We start from the raw sequence: 20,832 nt of genomic DNA, 5'->3' as shown, positions 1-20,832 counted from the left end.
TCCATGCTTTTTAATGAAACATTCTTTTTCCCCAGCTTTGAAAATTTGGTAGCAAACCTAGAGCTAAGTGGCACTTGAAGATTCATTAAAGCCTTTGCCTAAACTTCTAGACTGATTTGTGACTGATTTGTTCTTTTGACTGTATCTTCTGGGCTCCTGTAAGTAGCAGTCATTGTTCTGCGAGCCATTAACACTTAGGTTTGTCCTTATCAGATTTTAATATGACCCCATCTTAATCCTGCAAATTTGCTTTCCACTTCTGTCCTCTTTGGGAGCCATTATTAAAATATGTTGATCTTCACCATGTTCCCAGTCATGTGCAGTATCTCCTCAAATTACTAGTTGTTTACTTAACACACTTAAAAATTACTGTGACCTATCTTCTTTATTTGGAATAGTGCTAATTACTATACTTTCATATATTATCTTCTATGAGTTAAAAGAAAAAAAATCCTGTGATTTAGTTAGTATCAGTTAAAGGTATTTGCAGGTAGCAAAATTGCAAGTTTGTCCCAGGGTCCACATTTTCCAGCAGACTGGATTCACTCTGTTCTCAGTCAAGGTTATTTTCTGAGCTGTGTATCATAGGTAGTGGAAATGTGGTACACCAGTATTTTTGGCAAGTTCTTTGACAATTTCTTTGACTTTTAGGAAAGCTCATGTAGAACAGCCTTAATATTTTATTGGCTGAGATGTGTATACAGACATCAAACTAAACAGAAACATGCTTTATGTTCTAACGGTGCCCTTCATCAAGAGATTCGAACTCTTGTGTGCAAAACAAAAAGTTCAGGGACCCATACCTCTGCTCTCTTAATTATGAAACCAAAATTGTCTCCACTTTTCCATATGCTAATAAATGGAAAGTAATGTATTTTTACTAGGGTAACTTCTTTGTTTATGCTGGTTTTTCTGTATCTTGCAGAGATTTGTGAATCTGTTTGGATTTACATGGTGAGCCAGTTAGGACAGCAGTAAAATGAAAAAGTGGCTAGCCTTGGATATACAGAAAGAAATTTGTTAGAATATTACTTCTGTGTTTTGAACATATATTCTTACCAATCATCAGCCATATGATTCTAGCTAGAGTTGTATTTTGAAACTTAGCTCACTCTCTCCCCAGCTGATCATCCAGAAGAAATATACGGAGTAGGTGGATCTGTACAAAACTAAATTTGGACCTTGGTTGGAACATTCTGTTTTAGTCAAGGTAAGTATTTTCTTTGGTTTTACACTTCACAAAATGCACAGGCTTTTTTTATAATGTAAACATACAATATTCCTTTTCATTAAAAAATAAGTCTTTATGATTTTCAAAAAGGAGAAAACCTCACCAAATAAAAGTACAAAATACTACAAAAAGGAACAGGATCCATGCTGATAAACTGAGCTGGGATTAGCTTTAAAGTATTTAACTGTCCAATCCATATTTAAAGCTTTTATGTCTTGGACATTCCAAAATCACTGTAACAGTTTGTCCCAAGGCCCTGCTTTCCTTAGGCAGCTTTTGTCCTCTTACCACCCTGGAATTGAAACCCAGTACTAGTCTGTTATTCTATGGATGCAAAACCAGCTGCTTTCTAGGCTTCTTTATAGGGTTGAATCCTGCAAGTTAAGCAACTCTTAAGTATTTTCAAGAGTTTCTGTACTATGAGGTATTTTCCTGAGCATTCTGCCAAGGTGGGGTAGCTAGAAATAGCCCCTTGCCTCTTAGCAAGTTTATCAGTATTAAGTAAGCAACTGAGTTATATTGTTTACCTTTCTTGCAAGATTGTGGTCTTCCCAATCCGTGTTCAGCATGTGATGCTCTAGGTAACAAGGTGACAAATGTAGAATACTGCAGTACTTTGAGTAATTTGTTTAATACAAATACATTTTTTCACAACATTAAGCAGATACATTACTTTTGTTTCCCTTACCTTCTGTCTTCCAATACACATTCACCCACAAAAACATACAGTTTTTCTTTTGCAAAAGAGAGGGAGTTAAACAACACAAACTTGTAGTTCCAAATATTATACACAGTAAAATATTTTCATCAGAGTAAGTTTCATTGCATTATTGGAAATTATAAACTCTTTGTTCTGGAGATGGAGAATTATTTTTTCTACACAGCAAAAATAAACACTACCTTCATATAGAGCAGTGTGTGAATGGCACAGTTGGACTAGTCAAGAATCTTTGTAATGCTACTGATAGTCAAATGTGGTATGTGTATGCCAGTTTGAAATAAACATTATAATGCTTGTAACTTAAACACAGGAAAAGAAATGTTCACAGGAGTGAATACAGGAGTATCTTGTTCAAACTTCAAGATCTGACCTGACACCAAATTACTTCTACCTACCTTTATTAAAACTTAGGTTAAACAAGCTGTTCTTGCTAATGGCAGCTCAGAGCCAGGTTCTGCCCTTGTGGGTTTAGCCAGGCCAAATTCCACTGTCAGCATATTTGCCAAAGCCGCACTGTGGCTACACAGGAATTTGATATGGTTCTTTATTTGAGATGGTATCTTCATTAAAAAGTCTTTAGACTTCATCTTACTACTTTCAGTATACTGTTCTGTTTAGTTGTGTGGTTTTGGTGGTTAGGTTTTTTTCCAGGATAGAATACTGTGGTTAATAAATTAATACAGATAATTGTACTTTGTTTGGGAATGAAAAAGGATTGGATGATAAGCATCTATCTAGTTTCTCTATTCGTGTACTTTTCCTATTACTGAAGACCAGAATCCAAGGCATGGTGGTGTGAATAGCTCCTTGCCCTTTTGAAGAGGTTGTACCCTGCTTCAGAAACTAATTTGAATCCTGCATGAAATTCCTGAAAGCTCTAGAAAATCCAGTGCATCTAAGAAGAGAAAGGGATGCACAGGCTAAGACTGTAATGCTTTAAAGGTTAAAGGCTGCTTCAAGCCAGCTGAAATCTCACTTGCTGGTGACTTGTCTCATTGTCCATCTCAGCAGACAGTGTCCCATTTTACTCCTTTTTCCTGCTGTCCACATTCAGCATTTCCAAGGGAGAGGAGGAATTTCAACTGAAGTCTTTCTGCTTTTATTTAATTAACTGTAAACTCAGTTGCATATATGGTTGAGTGCAGAACAGTGTTTGAAGTTGAAGGCATTGGTATAAAAGTTTTCACATTGTCTTTTCTGTTGCTGACTCTTCAAGTGTGTTTTTAAAAAATGCAAAATCTTGTTGGATGCTACAGTTCTGCTTTCAGACTCTTCAGGTATTTTCTTCTTTGAGGTGAATTTTATACTTCTTCAAGAAAAAAAACCCAATGTGAATTACTCTCCAGTAAACTGACAAAATAGGGGATAAAGTACTTTCAATGAGGTCATGATGTTACCACAGTCAAAGAACAAGCTGGCTAATGAAGCAGGGTTACTTTCACTTAGTGAGAAATTATTATTTCAGAAAGTTCTTAATTATCTTTCATAATAATGTTCCTTGTCAGTAAATTTTGCTGAATTTTATTGTAAACATCCTTCAAAACATTCAGACGCAGTTAGTAATTTTAAGTGTCTGACATCAGATATCATGAGAGTTATCTTTTAACGAGTAGTTTTTGAAAACCATGCCATTGCAGACTATCTTATTTGAAAACCAAAACCATTGCAGACTATCTTAAGCATGTGCAGTTACTAGGCATTCCTTAATTGTTGTCATGTTCTGAAGACCTTCTGAAATCTCCACCACAATTTTAAATGGAGAAATGATTTAGTTTCTCTTTTATGTAGTTTCAAATAAGAAGCTGCTACAATTGGAAATTGCAGTTGTATAGTTGGAAAATTATTTTATATAAAAAGTGTATGCCATTACATGAAAAAACTTCAACATAAATCCTCTCACCTGGAATAACTTACAGCAAATATTGACATGTATTAAGAACCCATTCAAGCACCAAGATTTTGTGTCCTGTCTAGCCAGATAACAATCACTTAGTCACAGCCAAATTACAAGAGCAATTCCAATACAAAAGAATATAATGATCTGATTGGAGACACATTTCTTGCTAACACTGCTACTTCTAGTATTCCCTGAGCCTTAAGCCAGTAAACATTCACAAAGGAATACCTTGTATATAAATTCCAATAGGCCTTAAAGCCTGGGTATTTGCAAGAATGGGTTAAGTCTGTTATTTCACTGTAAATATTTGAGTGTACAAAGAGAAAATTTACCAGTAGAAACTTCAAGGCTTCTGTAGTACTCTAGTTCATTTGTAATTGTGGCAGATAGCCCTCCTTTAAGTGAATCTCTACTCTCTTGTCCTCATTACTCTGGTTCTTTATTTGCTTTTTTGCTTTTCCTCCTTTACTAAATACAAGATTAGAAAAGAACTTTCAGCTTCATTTTAAAATACACATTATGTTCAGGCCCCAAACTTGTGCACACCAGTACATAACTAGTCCGAGTCAAGACTTGCTCTTGTGTCCTTACAGTAAACACCACAGTTTTACAAAGTGTATCACAAAATTGGTTCCTTACATATAATTCACCCTGTCGGACACAGTACTGTATCTACATTCATTTATCTATTGCACCTTTTAATGCTATTCACACTTCATTTTTATATGCCAGTGCTCAAAACACGAAATTAACAACTGAGCTGTTGAATGTCTAACACCTTAAGTTTACCTGTACAGAAGGAAACCACTGATTTGTTTTTTTCAGTCAGGAAGATAAAAACTATCTTTTTAGAACAAGGAGATAAAAACTAATGTTTTCTTAAGATATGTATGTAGGTATAGGTATGTTCTCTTACATCTACCTTTCTGTATCATGAATCTTAAAAAATAAAACCAAAAGTAGCTTGCATCTTCAGTGTGTCATCCATTTTCAAACCTTTGATAACATGAATTTACTTCTGTGTAATTCTGCAGTAAACTTTCTTTTCATTTACAATTCTGCCTCAATACGTTGTCTATCCAATTTATGCCTAATTCACTCCTATAAAGTAAAATAAATAGCAGAGCTGCTCTTCCAAATGCATATCTACATATCATCTCCTTCCTATACATACTTTCCTGACCTTAAAAAAAAAAACCTATCGGCAGCTTAGGGAGATATGAGTTTATATGGGTTGGAACTGCTTACTTTTCAAAAATCCAGCCACAGTTAAAAACCATTGGTTCAAATATCCATAGTTGACACAGCTGCCCAAACAGCTCCACTACAGTCACATGAAGGTGTTACTGTATGAGGCTTAGAGAGGGAGTGCTTTAATACAGCTCTCTGTACTTTGATTCTGTTAATGCATATTACTTGGATTGGTACCCTTTGAAGTGAATCTTTGAAAAGGTAAATAGCAAATACAACTTCTGGTAGTAAAGAGTTGAAAGGTTTTGTGTCTTCTGTAAACAAAATCATTGTATCACTTCTGTTATCTACTTTCCCAGCCAGCCCAGTTAGGAGGGGGAAAAAAAGAAAGTACATTGTTACATAGGTTTGGCATTGTCTGTTAAACCTGTTCTCTATTGCACTTTCCACACTTCCACTTTCACTACACTTGCTGACTAGTTGCGAAACTACGTCACAAACGGTCACATTCCATACAATAACAAGCTGCTTTGCTGGATCCATTTTCCTTGTACGGTTTTGGTTTTTTGTATGGGGTATTTTTTTTGTTGTTTGGTTGGGGTCTTCTTTAACTGAAAAAATGCTCAGTCATTTCTACTTTCTTGTAGCATTTGTAGTGTAGCAAACACTACAGCATACTCTGCAAGGAAGAAGCAACGATGTCCGTGTCAAACTGGCATGACCTCCGACGTCGCCTCTTCCACCATCGGCTGAGAGTTTGTACCTGTCTGTGCTACTGGCACCACCACTGCATCCTTCACCTCCGAGGGCTGAGTGCATGGAGAGCTTTTCTCCTCCAGTTTTTTGATGGTATCTGGGCAGTTCTGAACAAAGATCACTCTGTTGTAGGCTTTCAACCTGCGCCACAGCTGCACGTAAACTTTACACTGCACGTACATGAACACCAGGCCTCCTGTGAACCCGATGGCCACCACAACGAGTTTTGTCCAAAAAGGCCATTCGAGGACACCTTTGAAATAGAAACTTTATGTTATACAAGCAGTGTTTCAGTAATGCATACTGAAAAGAAGCCACTTGCTAAGAATGCCCGGGTACATGAATGCTATTGGGGCAGTTGTGGCTCTAGAAAATAGACAGTGTTTCCTATTCCATACGCTGGCCAAGAAACTGCCCATGGAATAGGAAACTGCTTCCCACTTTTAACTGATTTGACCACCATTTGGTCATATAAATCAACCAAATAAATCAATGCCACTCTCAAAAGCTTTCTTTCAGGATTTCTTCCACCTTTTAACATTAAAGATAAGCTGCTGCTGCTTCTGTGGTAATACAGGAAGCATCTTTTTTTATTAACTGGTATGGGACAGAGAATTTTGTATCTTTCTTTTTTTTCCCAGGATTGCCATGTTTTCAGACTTAAGCTTTATTAGTAGAAAGGTCAGCTGAACCTAAACCTGTTTCTTCAAGCAGAATAAATTTATGTGAAACTTGATTCCCTACCACTGGTGCCATATAAACTCTAGAATATTTAAAATATATTTTAAATTTGCTTTTCTATAAACCAGTGTCAGGTTTAGCAATTAAAGGGTTTGCATCGTATACTCCCCTAAAGAGAAGAAAGCCCCAACCCCGTAAATAATTTGAGATATCCATTTAAAGTGGGTTTTTAAAACTAGAATATTAACAAACAATACTAGTATTATTCAGGGTTTCAATTTTTCTCCTTCTCAAAATATGTTTATTTTGTTTTTTTCTCCAGTTTTGTCTTTGCAATTCCCTTTTAAAGAGAGAAAATGGAGAAGAAAGCAAACTACATACATGTCCCTCTTATCCCCCACAGTTACATGTGCACTTTTTGTTAAAGTAGTCTCCCCTGCAACAAGCAAATTTTGGAGCAAAAGCATCCTCTTCACACTTACTTCTGCATGTTGTAAGTAGCTCCAGGGCATCTCTCTTTCAATTTGTTAGTGTAAAGAATCAGCCATTACATTTGGCAAATACTGAATGCTATGCAAAACATAAATACTTTTTGAGTCTACCAGGAATAATTAACATTATTCTTTTGCATTGTGTATAACAACAAAAATCCCTGTTAGCTGTTTTGTTATGTAAATTTAGCTAATCTACATAAATAACTCCCCCCTTGTAATGACTAGGGTGATGTAGTTGTACTCAGAACTTAAAAGCCATTCCTAGTCCTGTCCTCTGGCCACGATTGTGAGATAAAAAAGAAGGTTACTCATTTCAAAAGAATGCAAAACACGACTTTGTAGTGTGTATTAATCTGTGACTTACTGAGGCTTGTTGCTTATTTTCCTCTCTAAGGCAAGTAAGGCATGCATCAGGAGTATCATCAAATATTTATCTAACTAGCAAGGCACAAAGCTCCACCTGTTTTGTTTTACATGTTAACTTCGGAATGTAATACAAAGCAGGAGACCTATGTTTCTCTAGGGTGCTTAAATTCAATTCAAATCAAAACTCAAAAGATTTTCATCATCATGATCACATTTAAGACTAAATTTAAGATCAAATAAAGTTTGATTTGAAATGGAAAACAGTAGTTAAATTTAGGATATATTTTCCACATATGCTAAGTATGGCTGATTTAGGATATATTTTCCACATATGCTAAGTATGGCTGATAGTGACATTAAGCATGCATTTTGTTACACATGTCCGGTTGGATTTTCAGTATCTCTGCAGATGGAGACTCCATGACTTCTCTGTTCCAGTGCGGAACCAATAAATACAGCTGGAACATGGACATTCACTGTGACATTCTATTTGAAAGGACACAAGAATAACTTTCCATGCTACTCAAATCCCACATGAAGGACTAACACAATTGAAAAACAGTCTCTTGGAAGTTCGTATTAGGAAAGTTGTTACTGAAGAAGCTCTATCATAGTTTACTTCCTATCAAGGTTCAAGTGATTAATATAAATAAATTGCTATTTAAGGACCTGAACTTGCACTGAGCTGTTTGAACTTGACTCATCTTTTTGCCTGAGCTTTAGAATTACCTAGATAATGGGAGATTAACCCAGGAAGAACCGGCAGGCTAGTTAAGCTGTTGTAATGATTACACAAAGTAGAGTTCTCTCTGCTGGGGCATTAGGTAAGATTTTCATACTGACGCATTCAGGACTTCTGCATTAAAGCCTTTGGTGCAGGCTGTGAGCTGTTATTTAACAACAGAATGTGACTGGTTACAGAGCTGCCTTTCAAAGCCAGGCATTGCATTATCAGCAGCACTGAGGAAGGTAAAAGATACTTACCGTTATCATTGCCTTGTTTGATTTCTTCAGCAGTTCTGTCAATTAAAACGTACAATGACCAAACAACGCAAGTAATTGCAATTATATGGAATGTGACTGAACACACAATTTTTCTCCTCTCACTTGTTGTCATCTGTAATTTCTCCCACTGAAATTAAAAAAAAAAAAAAGAAGTAATTAAAAAAAAATGACTTGTAAAATTTTACGTTAAACTGATTAGGCCATTGTGGCTCTTTCCACCAAAAACACAAGCAGTAATGAAATTAACAAACCCTTTAGTTTTGGTAATATGCATTACAGGAGTGTGTGCATTGTCCCTGTTAAATTCACAATGATCTCATTTTCACAGATTCAGAGGAATAAGGACACTGTTCTGTTTCTGTCTGCTTCTGAATGATATCTTAAGTAATTTCATTACAGTACAGTCATAACACGTTAATAGACAGATAAAAAGATTAATATTTACTTTAAATTTGCATTTCTTGTGGTGAGAGAAGAAAAAGTCCAAACATCTCTTTGTAATATGTATTAAAATTATAGGAAAACAGCTATGTAACAGTCTTCTCATAAAATAAGAGCACAGGAAATGCAATTGCATTGAGGATTAAATTCAATAAACTTGAAAAGATGATTACATGGAAATTATCATATATGATAGCAGCCAAATAACCTCAGTAATGCAAGGAGGATCTTCCAGGCATGTGTTTGTCAATTATGGTGCTAAATCCTGGCTTAAGGTAAGGCTATTTTAAGATGAAATAGGCTATTGTCTGCAATTGAACAATGCAGCCCTTGAGGTGATTTTTTTAATGTCACTTGCGACATGAATTTTTTTTTCCCAGCACTACTTCAAAACAAATCCCTTCTCTCCTAAAATATTTGCCTTTGAAAACAGATGAAAGAACAGATCACTTAAAAGCAAAACGCCTCAATTCCAACGGATAATCTTGGAGCCAGTAGTGGCATCTGAGGAAGGAAAGCAGTACAAAGCATGAGATGTGAGTGCCACCTCCCTGTGGCTCTGTTAACGCTGGGCTGAGCTGCACGCAGCTTGGTGCCACAGCACTGCTGCCACCTGCTATGGCTAGGACAGCAACCACAGCCTCTACAGAGCCCTGTCGTGCTGCACATTTACTGCCAGGTTGTGAGTTTGTCTTGGTTTTCCTTGTTTAGGTTTTGTTTTTGTTTTATTAGCTACTTTTACTGTTTGGGATTTTTAAAAATTTTGTTTCCAGGCAATAACAAATTTCTCTAAATTCCTTAAGGCTAGGGCTGGAGATGCCATCCAAGCTAGATGTTTAGCCTTTAACCTGAACCAACATAGCCATTCTACTCTGAACACTCTTTGCAGTCACATTACATTTTGAAGGAGCACAACTGCAGTAAAACCTGAGGAGGGTCAGTGCCGTGTCACCAAGGGGAATAACTCTCAGAAATACTTCTTCCTGCTTACAGAGAAGGACAGACCAGGCCAGACAAACTTCAGTCTTTAATGGCAGTTAAATCTTGCATGTTTCAGAGCTGTTGCCTCAAAACACAATCTCTGGAACGTTTTCTAGCCCTTGTCAAATTATATGAATCATAGAATATTTTGGGTTCAAAGGGACCTTAAGGGTCATTCTGTCCAACTTCCTGCAATGAGCAGGCACATCTGCAATTAGACCAGCTTGCTCAGAGCCCCATCCAACCTCACCATAATGCTTCCCAGGATGGGGCACCTACCACTTTCCTAGGCAGCCTGTTCCACTGTTTCACCATTCTCATCATAAGAAGTTAATTCTAAATGTAGCCTAGATACACCCTTTTTTTTTTTTTTTTGGTTTTTTTTTGTTTCAAATCATTACTACTCTAACAAGCCCTGCTAAAAAGTTTGCTCTATCTTTCTTACAGGCCCCTTTAGGTACTGGAAGGCCACAATAAGGTCTCAAAGCCTTCTCTTCTCCAGGCTGAACAACCCCAGCTGCCAGCTTTTCCTCATAAGAGAGGTGCTCCAGCCCTCTGACCATTTTTTGTGAATTCTTCTGGACTCTCTCCAACATGACCTCAGTGGGCACCCCTGAGCTGGATGTAGCAGTCCTGGTGGGGTCTTTCAAGAATCACTTCTCCCATGCTTCAAGAACACAAAGCATAAATAATTGCTTAGAAAAATGTAAATATTTCCTGAGTCATATACAAAGAGGCAGAGCCATCAGCTTATTTATTAGCTGAGACCTCATTTCAGTTTCTGATACATCTACTTTTGGGTGAAAACTAAGCTTGCTGGGTTTTATATGGCAGTCTGGAAAAATGGGAGGTCTAAAAAATAAGGTTTGTTTTGGTTTTGTTTTAAGCAAAAGAACTCAAAAAGTCTGTATTAATTACAGTTCATGTAGATAAGATTCACTTGTCAGACCAGAGTATGTGGCATTATCACAGTCTTATTTCATTACAGTCACCAGGTTACACAGCCTTTGACCTGGAGACTTTCATTCTTTTTGCAGTGAAAATTCAATTCAATTCTTGTAACAGACTTTCTTTCCAAAGAAAGAAACCCTGTCTTTGTTCAAATGGAAGAAAGAGTTTTACCTTAACCCTTCACTTACCCGTGGATGCTTTGTAAGAGATAACATAGAACATAATGAAGAATGATTTGTTTTTTAAAAGATTTTGTCTGTTATCTCAACTTTGATGCTACACCATTTGGTCTGTCGGAGAGAAGACTCTGCAAAATTTTCATTGTCATGTATATGCGCAGTCTCTTTACATGGATTTTACTCTCTAACATACTCAAAAGCCTTCTTGTAGATCTGAATACCCAGTCAAAGACAAATGCTGGTCCATTAGCCTAAATGTAAACATTTTGTAGGTGGAGAAAATCTAGACAAAATCAACCAACCAACAGGCAGGATAGGTAAATAAAGGCTCAAGCTCACAGAGTTCTGAGATTTACAAGAAAGCTGTCTCAGGAGAGGAAGCCAGCAGAAATTGGCTGAAGCCAGTTGTTACCCTTTTGGTAACAACTGATGATTAGCCAGAGGGCAAGCCAAGGCCTACTGGACTCTTCTTCCTCCAGCTGGCCCCTTTTCTTCTGCCTTGCCTGTCTATTCTATCCACACACACACTACCACACCAGACAGAAGGTGGCTGCCAAGACACTGGGAGAGGTCGCCAGGGTGTAGGTGATTATGGGACTGGGAGACTGTGCAGAATGTCTCGTATTCCCAGTTTGGTTTTATTACTTAAAAGAAAACCACAACAGGAGAGGAATAAAATCCAAGGAGAGACTCCATCTGTCATGGACAGGTACTTGGAAGCATTTTACTGCTCTTAGTGTGCCCCAAAGCTGCTCTTTTGTTTTGCCCTGCTCTTGCTGCAGTCACAATTCTCTCAACTATGGTGATGATGGGATGAACTCAGAAAGGAAAAAGCAATTAAACTTTGTGCTGTACTTCTGGTGATCCCAGTGGTAGCTGTTGTAACTTCCCCATCCTACTCATGTATTTTGGGTTGGCTGAACAGAGAGTACTTTGTGACTAGATGAGTCATGCTGTACTAGATGAGTGATATTACTAGATGATCCAGCAATTTGTCACCCTGGAGCAGAAAAGTGCAATTCCCTATTTTAGGATTTTTGCAATAGGTTTGTATCAAAAAATTAACTGTCAGCTTTAGCACAGACTTGCTTGGTCAAAAGCAGTGAAACAAAAATTGCTTGAAAATACCTAACAAAAGACAAGACAACAATGTAATGAGCAATGAAAGCATCAGCCCCTTTTACTTGTGCTTTATAGTCCAGGGTTCGATAAAGTCATGTGGGGAATTTTGGCAGGTGCTGCCTTCATGTCACACAGTGCATTAATGCCTCCTTAACCTCTGATAATTTAATCCCTGCTGTGTTTTGAAGCTCCTGCGGTTTTCATGGCTTTCCACATTCATAACAGAAAGATAAAAATAAATTGTGTCATGTCTTCATCAGTGATCTCCAAGAAAACACAGGAATCAGGTTGATGACACTGCAACATGCCATGGACAGAATGCCACCAAGAACAGAAAAACAGCACAAAGTTAAGTACACCGATGCAATTTTCTTTGGAAACCTAGATGTTAATGCTGCTAAGCTGCTCTAGATACTGTAACAACAGAAATAAAGGGAAGGCTAACAGCCAGAGGAGACATTTATAATGATTTGCAAATTATTGAGTCACTAAATCCGTAGAAAAACCTGTAGCTTTTGCCCAGCCCCCGACAAAACACCCCTTCATTGTTGTACATCCGATTGTCACACCTACGGATTCTGTAATCCTGGCAGCAATACAAACACAGACTGGAAATCATCACAAATGCAGATGGTTTAATGTCCTGCAAATGCAAGCAACAGCATGAATATCATAATGTTTCACAGAACAGGTGTGCTAGAACACTTTGTAACATCCAACCAGAACCGAAAGATCCTTTTAAGCAAGTCACCAATTAAATACAAAATGTTACAAAAATCCAAATGCGTCCCCAGCAGAAAGCTTGGAATATCCCCAGCCTCCTTTTTATTTTCTGAATAAGCTTTCTGAACCTGTGGCTTGCACTGTGCTCTGAAAACCACTGGAGGGTGGTAGGAGACTGCCTGACTCACAGGCTCCTAGCAGGAATGGAAAGAAGCTGGATTGCGAATGTGATAAAAAACACTCGTCCCACCCCGACTACTTACAGCTGCTTCTAAGACACAACGTGCACCTTGGAATTCCTGTTCTTTACTGTCAGAGAAGTTTGGAATAATCCTTAAAGTGGCAGCTACAAAACTGTACCCTGTTCTACCTCGTGTTTTGCTTTTGTTTCCTAAAGAAAATTTCACTCAGAAACTTCAAGAGAATGGTTACCAATTTCAAATCCCACTCTTATAATTACAAAATGTAGTTATGAGCCTTCTGGGGAAATAAAAAAGATTAGATTTTAAAAACCCACCAAACCCTAAAACATACAGGGAACTTTAAATCGTGTAGCCAACCACTTCCCTTTCCTGTAAAGTAGTCTGAGAAAGTCTCTCATATTTATTTTAAAGGACAAAAATCTGCCTCTCTCCGTGCCTCTTCTAATAAAAGCTTGTTTAATCAATATGCAACAAGTAATTATGGATATTTTCTTTAGTATCTTCTGAAAACACTCCTTGTGAGTGTGGGGATGCTGCTTCATATCCTACATACCAACACAGCCTCTCTGCTTAACAGAAGTAAATCTGCAATTTGAATTCCCTCCCATACATTACGCTTTCTGCACAGTGGTTTCATGGTGGCCCAACGCAGAAGCGAAAGCCCCACGCTGCTCACACAAAAGCTGTCTTCACACCTCTCAGTGGCACTTAGCAAACTCTGCTGCCTGTGTTTCCTTTCCCCACCTTGGCATTAGAGATTTGCTGCCTGCCTGCTCCCATCCACCACTCTGTGCCCATGTGTTGCCTCCTGATCATGGTAATATTCTGTCACGCTGGCTACAGATTTTTGTCCATACACTGATGTCCTTAGGCAACTGCAGTTCTACTGCAGGTTTGCAGATTTCACACCTCTACAGCTGAAGGTCTCTCTGCTGCAGGGACTCAGCACTGAGGATGCCAAATATTGAAGGTGAAGTTAATGGGCTGCTTTGCAACATATGATGAATGCCTGGACTTTTTAACCCCTGGGTATTTTCAGGAACCCTGTTTTTAAAATTGCATGTAAGAAGGTCTGACAGAGGAAGCTGGTATGACTGGAACATTGCTAATATTAAATACTTTTCCTGACATTTTTCTCCCTATCCATCATTTAGCAGAAAAAAATGCCTATGTATAATGTAAACAACACCCACAACTGGAAGGATTTCTGCTCTCACTGAGAGCTAAAGCCACGATGCAGAATTTTCTGAATTCTTTCTACAGTCTGAAGAAATACTTTCAGCCAACCTTTATCTTAAAGTAATTACACCTGCAAAATAAAGGCTAAAATTACTTACTAGAGGCTGTTGTAGAAACTGCACTCTGCACATAAACTAAAAGCACACAGAAAAAGATCTTATCTGAAACCTAACCCAAAGGATTAAGCCAGCTCATTGAAAAAGAACTGGTGCAGCATATGCTGAAGTGAACTGGGCAGTGAAGACATGTCAACAGTGGGAATATGTAGCTCATAGTTATTAATATTAGGGAGGAATTTTTGGTCACTTGTTGCAGTACTAATTGGCTCAGGCTCCACAGTGAGCTGTTCACTGCTATCAACCTACCAGCTGGAGGAAAGCAGCTGCCATGGTAGTTTTCCGAATGGAATTTGTGCAGTGGGTGGAAGAGGAAGAAATAATAGTAATAAAGGACAACAGGGCTCCATTCATGTTGGGAGAACAAAATAGCCTTGCAGAAATTTGAAGTGTTCGTAAGAGTTGAGACTTCAAACCTTGTTATTTGAATAAAAGCATTCTGGGCCTCTCTCTGCCATCTAAACAACATGTGGTTGCAGTCTGCACCATGGGGACAGTGTCTTAAAGGACAGGGTATGTGTCCCCACATCCTGCTCCAACGTGAGAAGTGCCCCTCAGACAGTCCAACAGAATGAGCCAGGTCTGACAGCTGACAAGAGAAGGTTTCGGGCCATGAAAACACCTAAACCGTGTTCTTTTCCCCAGACACATCCAGAGAGAAGTAAGAACTGAGCAGGTTCACAGAAAATACAGAAAACATATTTGTCATTGCTTCTTCAAAATATGTATTCCAGAGAAGAAACTCTTGTAAGGATCAAGAATAAAAGGCCATAATTAGACCCCTATGTTAATTGCTGAACAGGGAAATGAAATGAATTTTTAAACTCCCATGTCACCTGGTGGATCATATGGCCCTATCTATGCACAACCTTACTTTCTTCTAGTTGTCTCATTAGATGTTCTAGTAGAGATAATTTCCTATCAAACCTGTCTGAAGTTTGCTCAAAATCTGTTTCTGTCCCTAGGAGATACTAAACAAACCTGGCTGGAATTCAAAAGAATGTCTGTGGTGCATTTAAACACCTATTAAATTTTTTTAACTGAACCAGAAATGGGTGCATTTCTAAAGAAAAACACACTAATTCACTTTTGTATGATATGCATACCTAGAGTAACAAAAGAAATACATAATGAAAAATCTCGCTTTGATGAACACCTTAGGATTATCATCTGCAAAGAACTAATAATTCAGTTTTATCATAACCAAGATGGCACGTTATTTCTTTTTTAAGTGACAATTAGAATCGCTGGGCTTAAGAGATATAATCGGTGTGCACTTGTCACAAGCTTGTGCAATTTTTTGCTGTGTACATCATCAATTAGCAAACCCTTAAAAAATGTAAAAGAAAAGTGTAGAAATTAAGAAGTGTAAAAATTAAGTAATTCAAGAATATAATTTCTAAAATGAAGTAGCTGTTTTTGCAATATGAAAGTATTGAGAATACCTGTCATTTACCAACTAAAAGAACTTCAGTACCTGCATCCCAATCATCCCAACATAGACTAACAAAAAAACCCCCAAAAAATCCCAAAACCAAACCAAAACTAAAACAAAGACCAAGACAAAAACAAAACCCACAAAAACAACAACAACAAAAAACAACTCAAACAACCTACACTTTGGAAATACAGGACCTCACGTCCCTCTCATCCAATGCTCTGTCTCAGATAGGGGCCAAACCCAGATGCTTTGGAGAGATGTGCAAGAAACCCTGTGGGAAGTAATTATAGCACAATCTCTCCATATTGGGAGCCTCTTTCTAGCTCCCATCTGCTAGAATTTGCTTTACATCAATATATAGAATGCAGAAGCACACAACCAAGTGTTTACTTTCCAAGTATCTTCTTTGAATGCTGAAAAGACATTAAGCAATCTTTTGTTCAATAGAGCCTTCAGTGCTATCATGAACTCATCCACAATTACGTTTTCTTTTCTTGCCTTGTAAGACCTTTAAGAAAAAGATCACTATCTCCAAACACAGTACACTTCAGATACCTTATCTAAAATATAATCCTGACAGAGAAACTGCAGGTAAAACATTAAACCATTGATCAGGAGTGAACTACCACCATTATGTAAAACTATGGTGAATATAATATCTGGTACTAAGAACAAGAGGCACACATCTAGAACTCTAGAAAATATTTACTTCAGGTATCTGGGCACATGACTTTATTACTTAAAAATCAAAAAAGAAACTACCTGTTGGCAACCCATAAAGAAACAGAGACAAAAGGGGTAGAATCTATGTCTCCATTAACTTTTATCACAGTTAGTCAAGAACAGACACGGATGTTGTCTGTTGCATGTGTCAACTCCTGCCTCTGCCTACTCTATTTCCAAAAAAGCAGCATATCTAATTGAAGGCATGACATTTGCTACAGTCACTAAGTAAAAATACCTTTAAATCACAGTCAATTCCTCAAACAACAACTTAGACACATATACACACAAAGAAAACCGTAAAAAAATCAATCAGTCGAAGTGCCGTATCACAAGAGCACAGACCATAATTTTGCTGTAAGACCAGTTCTGCTGAGATTTCCCTTTCTGACCAAAGCAGGTAGGGCTGCTGCAGTTTGTGGTATGTATTCTAGAGGCAATAAAAAAACAGCCATGACATAGGCTCGGTGGTGGATTTGAGATGGATTCTGCTGGGGTCAAAGCAACCACAAGTCCTTTCTCCACTACAGGAGCCATAACAAACCATCTCCCAGCAGTCTGTGCCTGAGTCTCTGTCCCTCAATATCAAGTGGGATGGGTTCCCTTTGCACATCTGAGTGCTTATAGTGTGATGGACGTGGACAGAAGGCTCCAATAGCATGGTAGAAATTGAAAAAGGAGAGAAATTATAAAAACTGATATAGCAACATGCTGGAGACCAACATCCTATTACATGGTTTTGTAACCCTCTCCACTTCCTTTAGTTCTTCAGTCATGTCCAGTTGCAGGAAATTTCTCTGAAGATCTGTTGCCTTAGGCACCTAAAACAAGTTGTAGAATACAATCACTGTTTTGTCAGTCTTTACTTCAATTGCCTTCTATTCAATATTCATCACAGTGCTTAATTTCCTCTATTTCAAATTGTCCAGCCTGCTGAGAATCAGTTCAAACTGTTACAAAGATGTTGTTTGGTTTAAATGTCTTTCTTTGCCAAGACCCTGTTATTTTTAAATACATTGTTGTTTAAACATACCTGGACATATCCTTTTTTTGCAGCTATATACATAGTATCTACACACATGTCTGAATTTCCACATAACAAAGATTAAAAAAAGGAGCTGAGGCTTTTAATTATCTATAAATATGGGTTTAGGAAGAATACTGACTTTCCAATGAATAGCTACAGTTGCCTTATCTGCCTTTTAATTTTTCCACAAGAGAGATTCTTTTGGTCCAATTAAATAAAAATAAAATAGAGGAAAGTTGTGCTGGGGAAAGCTATAGTAACTAAAATAAAACTACAGCCTAGTGTTCTAGTAAAGAGCTGAGGGAAGCTATTAATTCTGAAAAAAAGAGGAAATTCTAAGTTTCCCCCCATAATTTTAATAAAATGCTACAGAAATAAAATTAAATTAACAAAAACCCCCAAACCTGAGTAAAGTAAAAGTTATCCCATTTGGTCATAATTTAGATCCACTACTGGAATTTCTGTGTTCAAAAGAACATCACTGTGTTAAAGAAAATCCATTTTTAGCATGCATTCCACATCAAGTAAGCATCAACCTGCGAACAGATCATCTCACATCAATAGGTCCCAGGCAAAATACATTTGAGGCAAGCAACAACTGTAAAATTGAACATGTTAATTATGTGACAGATAATTACCTGCATTCATCATATAATGAATAGCGGCCCTCTCCCATGGGAGCTGGTAAAGTTCCTAACTTCAAAATTAAATAGTAAAAATGGCGTTTTTAAAAAACTCCATAAATTACAATGACTGGTTTAGGTCAATACTTGGGTTGATTATGCTCATTTAATCTCATATTATTAACTATATATTTTGTGTCAGCATTCCATTTACACTTTATTTATCTATAAACCCATAGATTCTGTTAATTATTTTCAATGCTTCAGCTTCCCAGTCCTTCCTTGGTTATAACTATTGATGAGGTCAAACTGTAAAACAAAACACTGAAAGGTCTTAAATAAAAAAATGAAAAGGAGGACCCAAATTCTTAAAAAATAAGAGAGAGGCTTATTGCAGGATTGAGTAGGGTTCTCTAATTGAAATGGGAATTGAATCTTTTGATGTAAGTTGCATCTGTAAACAGCTCAGATCAAACTGTTTATTTCGGCTTCAGAAAGCACAGAAGATTTGTACCTCCCAGAGCTCATGTTGAAGGGTCTGTACAATAGTGGATAACACTACTAATACCCAGAGCTGAACAATGTCCCAAATTCCCTTTGCTTTTGCAAATGCTGCTGAGCAGCAAAGTAGCCAATTTGGTCACTGGCATTTAATTAGAAGAGGACATAATTTTCATTTGATTTTCTAGTATAATATTTTTCATTTGCTTCTTAAAAGAATGCAAGTTCAAAGCAATGACCATACCAACATCTTGCTCTACCTCCAGGAAGGACGCTGCATATGGGATACATAGCAAAGTATCACAGTAAGATGGCTTTTAGCAAGTCTAGGGGTATGCTATGATGGGTTCAAGGTAAGAGGCACAAGAATCTTTTGTCAGAAGTCTATGGGAGCAGAAATAGCTGTGTGAATAAAGCTGTGTTGTGATTGGAAGAGAAAGACATATAGAGATGGCAGGCTAGCACAAATCCTACCACTGTAAGAAAGCTAAGCTCTAGTTTCTTCTTGGGGCAGAAAATGCAAGACAGCATTCTTCTATGAACTATAGCATGCTGTCTATATACAGATAAATTAGCAGTAATGCTCTATTATCCTCAAAAATTAAGAATACAACTGTCTGAACAAAGTAGTCCCTTGTATCCCTGAAGCATTACAATAGGATATAAATGCTATAGAATCATTTTTACTTTACAAGCTTTAATATACACATTGTCCCTTGAGCCCAAAGTTATTTTCTATAATGACATGATAGCCAAAGAGAAAGTAATAGCTTTGTGCCTTTGTGCACACTGGTGAAGTGTCTGACCCCACATATTGCAGGCAATTATTTGAGGCCACTGATGTTTTGAGACAGTTTACTGGAAGAAAGATAACACTGGAGCAGGTTGCCTTGACGACACTATGTAGCTGCACCAGAAATCAAAGAAAAATGCAGGAGCTCCTTCTATGTTGAGAACTCCAAAATATTCATCAAATTGGGTCAAAAGGGAACTAGTCCCACAGCAAGTCCTATGCAATATATATGATACCACTTCTTATCATGAGCATTATTAGAAAACCAGTGACAAAGCCAGGTGGTTCATATCTCACAGCACAGGGCAGTAAGAATTGAACAGCAAGGAGTATGGTAATGACTGCTCAAAAGTTTGGGTTTTTCCTTGTGAGACTCTTCTAGTCACATCTGGATCTGAGAGTTTACTCTGGCAGAAGTAGTTTCTAATGGCCAGCACTTTTGGTTTCAGAGCAGTATACCACAAAAATTTCTCTGCAGGTTCTATAACTTTTGGCAATGATCACCATACTCTTAAAAAAGAAATGTAAATATTAATTACCAAGTTACCACTGAATCAAAAGTAAAAAAACACCCTTAAGTATTTTGTCATCACTGAATGTTTCAGGGATGCTATGAGATTTTTTTTTTTCATATCAGCATATAAGAATACAAATACAGAAGACAAGAAGAATAAACACTTAGAAGATATATATACACATACAAAATAAATAAGATTAAGTTTATTTCATGATCAGCATTATGTTTGCTTCTATTTAATAGAAATATATCACTCTGTACTAAAAGAACATTCCTAGTTCCTTTATTATTGAAAAAGCATAAATTCAGATACCCTTTCTCTCAGAAAGAAAATTAACCTCAACTGCTACATAATGCTTCTGTAAACATAAAAAATGACTTGTGCTTCCTTAATGACCCAGAGCAACTGCATGGTAACAATGAGCAATATTGCTTATGCTCACATAAATAAGACCTTATTTGCAAATCATTTCAAAAACAGAATTGGGAGAGAAAATAGACATCTCTGACACCACACAATAATCTGTTAGGATGATGCATCAAAGTAAGACATCTCATCAGATATTAGATGTCTTAAATAGATATCAAAATTTAAATATGAGAAGTATTTTGGAGTATAGCAAGACACTGTTGAGAATCTCCATTTAAAGACATTTTTGTGCTTAATCCATTTCATTCTCACTGTATTTTCATTCAATTCCCTTTTCTACTAGGATTCAAACACCGCATTCAAGAGATATGAAATACAGGTGTTAATATCTAGGATTGCATCTTTTTTTAAATAAGAAGTGTTTTCCTCAGGTTTAAGCTATTACCTGAGAGAGCTCAATACGGAGCTCACACAAGCTTCTTACAACTTTCTAATTCCTTTTGCTATAAAGTCACCTTTTAAATTCTGCATCATGGATTG

The 20,832-nt window shown here is 37.3% G+C and overlaps 1 protein-coding gene across 7 annotated transcripts in view; it reads right to left on the bottom strand.

Moving 5' to 3' along the window:
- Positions 1-1,843: 1,843 nt before the first annotated feature.
- MARCHF1 (membrane associated ring-CH-type finger 1) overlaps positions 1,844-20,832 on the bottom strand; it is a 268,268-nt gene continuing 249,279 nt past the window's right edge. For 6 of the 7 annotated variants that reach the window (XM_085578847.1, XM_085578849.1, XM_085578846.1 and 3 more), the window contains 2 exons: positions 8,322-8,469; positions 1,844-6,049 (listed from right to left, as the gene is read on the bottom strand). In XM_085578847.1, coding sequence (XP_085434973.1) covers positions 5,748-6,049; positions 8,322-8,469 — 450 coding nt within the window. In that variant the 3' untranslated portion in view covers positions 1,844-5,747. The other variant, XM_085578850.1, reaches the window with a different exon arrangement.

The sequence above is a fragment of the Lonchura striata genome, chromosome 4 (genome assembly GCF_050655825.1).
Source record: "Lonchura striata isolate lonStrDom1 chromosome 4, ASM5065582v1, whole genome shotgun sequence".
Taxonomy (NCBI): domain Eukaryota; kingdom Metazoa; phylum Chordata; class Aves; order Passeriformes; family Estrildidae; genus Lonchura; species Lonchura striata.
The sequence above is the reverse complement of the archived record's forward strand: the minus strand, read 5'-3'. Positions and strand labels throughout refer to the sequence as shown.